This window comes from Myotis davidii, unplaced genomic scaffold (genome assembly GCF_000327345.1).
Source record: "Myotis davidii unplaced genomic scaffold, ASM32734v1 scaffold663, whole genome shotgun sequence".
In the NCBI taxonomy this organism is placed as follows: domain Eukaryota; kingdom Metazoa; phylum Chordata; class Mammalia; order Chiroptera; family Vespertilionidae; genus Myotis; species Myotis davidii.
Genome location: NW_006295816.1, coordinates 1,012,524 through 1,015,896, shown reverse-complemented (window position 1 = coordinate 1,015,896; position 3,373 = coordinate 1,012,524). Strand labels below are relative to the sequence as shown.

Sequence of the window (3,373 nt, the reverse complement as noted above, 5' to 3'; positions counted from 1 at the left end):
GGCTCTGCCGCAGGGAGAGCCCGGGGACCGTGGACAAGAAGGACCTCCGGGGCCCAAGGGGGACCCTGGCCCCCCCGGAGCCTCCGGGGAGAGGGTGAGTGGGGCTGGGCCCGGGGAGGGGGGAGGCCTGGGCAGCCGGCTCTGACTCCTCCTTGCCTCGTCCTCAGGGCATCGCTGGACTTCGGGGGGCCCCAGGCCCACAGGTGAGTGATGTGCTTGATCCCATCAACCTGCGTCCCCATCTTTTCTTTTTTTTTTTTAATAATTGTGTTGACTTCAGAGAGGACGGGAGAGAGAGAGAGAGAGACATCAGTGATGAGAGAGAATCATGGATCCGCTGCCTCCTGCATGGCCCGCACCGGGGACCCGGGCCTGTGCCCTGAGGGGAACCGCACCAGCGACCTCCTGGTTCATGGGTTGATGCCCGACCCCTGAGCCACGCCGGCCGGGCCCTGTGCCCCCATCTTGCTCTCACCGCTCTCTGACCTTGTTCCCTCCAGGGGGACCCCGGCGCTCGCGGCCCCGCAGGAGACAAGGTGAGAGGAGGTGGCGGTTGCTGGCTGCGGCTGGGCTCCTCCTTGGAGGCCTCTGACCCCTTGGTTCTCCCCAGGGCGACCGGGGCCCCCCTGGCCTGGACGGCCGCAATGGGCTGGACGGGAAGCCAGGAGCCACTGGCCCCCCGGGGCTGCACGTGAGTCGTGGTCCCTGCCTGGCGCCCCCTCCCCGCGCCCCGCCCCACGCCCCTCTGAGTGGCCCTGGCCTCACGGGGTCTTCTTGGTGTCGATGTGCTCTGGGCGGGGCGGGTGCGTCTCCCAGGACCTGCCTGGGGGGTGCTGCTACCCTGCAGGCCGCGGGCCCATAGGAACCAGGTCCCTGACCCCATGGCCACTGTGGGTCTCTCCTCTCCTCAGGGTGCTCCGGGCAAAGCTGGGGACCCCGGGAGAGACGTAAGTAAGGGGAGGAGGCAGGGGCGGGGCCGGGGCCGTGTTCGCCGTCATCAGAGTCCAGTGTCCGTCTGCGGGGAGGGAAGTGGTCGAGTCCTGTCCTCGGGGGTCCAGTCCCGGCAGGTGTTAGCCGAGCCCCCCTCTGGCCTCTGCCCTGGTCCCTTCCTGTGGGAGTTTCAGCCGTGGCCGTGGGTCTCACACTGGAGGAGCATCTTGTTAAAAAATGTGTTTATTGGTGTCAGAGCGGAAGGGGCGGGGGGAGACATCCGTGAGGAGAGAATCGTGGACCGGCTCCTCCTGCTCGCCCCGCACTGGGGATCGAGCCTGTAACCCGGGCCTGTGCCCTGACCGGAATCAGACCGTGACTCCTGGTCACAAGTCAAGGCTCAACCACTGAGCAACACAGGCCCGGAGCATCCTGATAGGGTCCTCCCAGGCCATGAGTCCCCTCAGTCCTAGCAAAGGCTTTTTCCAGGGGCTTCCGGGCCTCCGAGGAGAACAAGGACCTCCCGGCCCGCCTGGCCTCCCTGGACCACTGGTGAGTCTTGGTTTCCTGGTGCCCTTCTGCCCCCCGACCGCCCACACCCCAGCTCTGACTTCCGGCCGATGGTCTCTTCCCACAGGGAAAGCCGGGCGAGGACGGCAAGCCAGGCCTGAATGGGAAAAACGTGAGTGTCAGGGCGGACGGGGAACCTGCCGAGAAACACCTGCACATGCACACACACGGGACACGCAGGCCGCCTGCACATGCACACACACGGGACACGCAGGCCGCCTGCACATGCACACACACGGGACACGCAGGCCGCCTGCACATGCACACACACGGGACACGCAGGCACGGAGCGCACACGCAGACACGCTGAGATGGGCAGACACGACCCGTGTGTGCACACAGCGGCTGCAGTGAGCTCAGTGGGCACACTGGTGCGCTCAGATGGGCTGACACACTCACGCCCACAGCCGTGGCTAGGGTAACCTACAGCCATGGACCAGGAGCCACAGGCACAGGCTGAGTGAGCAGACAAGGGGGAACCACACACAGGGCCCGTGGAAACACATCACACCAGCACCTCCACACACACTCAGACATGTGCTCAGACACAGACCCAGGGCCGCATGAGGACCCGTGTTGGGACTTGGCGAGACACACATCCAAGGCTCTGACATGTACACATTCTGGGACATGGACACGTGCATTTGTATCCGTGGTCACTCACACACATACATGCGCCACACATACTGAGATGATGCACATAGTTTCAGACAAGTCACACAGACACTTCTCAAGCCCCAGGGACGTACAGACACGTGTCCATCCAGTGCGTGCGGCATAAGCCCCGCCCACACGCACCTACCCAGTGTCGCCCACGGGACACGCAGACCCAGGCACAGGCACACGTGCTGACACACAGACCCAGGATATGTGCAGGCGGGGGTTACGTGTAGGAAGCCAGGACGGAGCATATGTGTAGTTACGGGTGGAGCCAGCAGACCTGCACAGGCGCACCCGCCGGCGTGCAACAGCTCACACGGATGGTCACAGGCCACAGGCCACAGGCCAGGCTCCGAGACCACGGAGGCGGGAGCTATGGGCTCGGAGGGTCACCTGACCGCTGCCCAGACGGTCAGACGCTGGAGCTGTTGGGCTGATGTGCATCCTCTGTCCACAGGGAGAAGCTGGGGACCCCGGCGAGGACGGGAGGAAGGTAAAGCCCCGCCCCCGGGCTTCGCTCGGCCCCACACCAGCCCCGTGGCTGCAGCGCCCTTGTCTTCCTTCCACAGGGAGAGAAGGGAGACGCGGGCGCCCCTGGGAGAGAAGTGAGTGCGAGTCCTCTGCAGCCTCTAACCCATGACCCTGACCCATGACCCTGACCCATGACCCTGATGCTGACCCATGACCCTGACCCTGACCCTGACGCTGACCCATGACCCTGACGTTGACTCATGACCCTGGTGCTGACGCTGACCCTGACCTTGGGATATGGCTCCGGTCGTTCTGGGACCTCGGGGCCTGATGCCGGCTGCCTCCACAGGGTCACGATGGCCCCAAGGGTGACCGCGGAGCCCCTGGGAGCCCTGGCCTCCCCGGCCCCCCGGGCCTCTCCGGGCAGGTGGGCCCTCCCGGCCAGGTGAGTGTTCAGGGGGAGCAACAGCGGCCATGGCGTCCCCACCGGACCCCCGCCCCAGGCCCACGGTCCTGTGTGACCCCCGTGTTCTGTCACGTCTCAGGGTTTCCCTGGCGTCCCAGGAAGTCCGGGCCCCAAGGTGAGCGGCGTGCTGGGGGGAGGTGGTGAGGCTGCGGGCTGGGCACCCCCACCTGACCATTGTTTGTGCTCAGGGTGACCGAGGGGACACCGGGTCCAAAGGCGAGCAGGTGAGGCCCCCCCTTTCCCCTGCCCGGCCCCCACACACGCGCACGCGCCCCC

The 3,373-nt window shown here is 65.9% G+C and overlaps 1 protein-coding gene across 1 annotated transcript in view; it reads left to right on the top strand.

Moving 5' to 3' along the window:
- The window catches only part of COL7A1 (collagen type VII alpha 1), a 60,839-nt gene that overhangs the window by 15,215 nt on the left and 42,251 nt on the right, over positions 1–3,373 (top strand). The window contains 12 exon segments of the mRNA XM_015568266.1: positions 14–94; positions 168–203; positions 501–536; positions 611–691; positions 912–947; positions 1,420–1,482; positions 1,568–1,612; positions 2,618–2,653; positions 2,730–2,765; positions 2,981–3,076; positions 3,177–3,212; positions 3,286–3,321. Of these exon segments, the coding sequence (XP_015423752.1) occupies positions 14–94; positions 168–203; positions 501–536; positions 611–691; positions 912–947; positions 1,420–1,482; positions 1,568–1,612; positions 2,618–2,653; positions 2,730–2,765; positions 2,981–3,076; positions 3,177–3,212; positions 3,286–3,321 (618 nt within the window).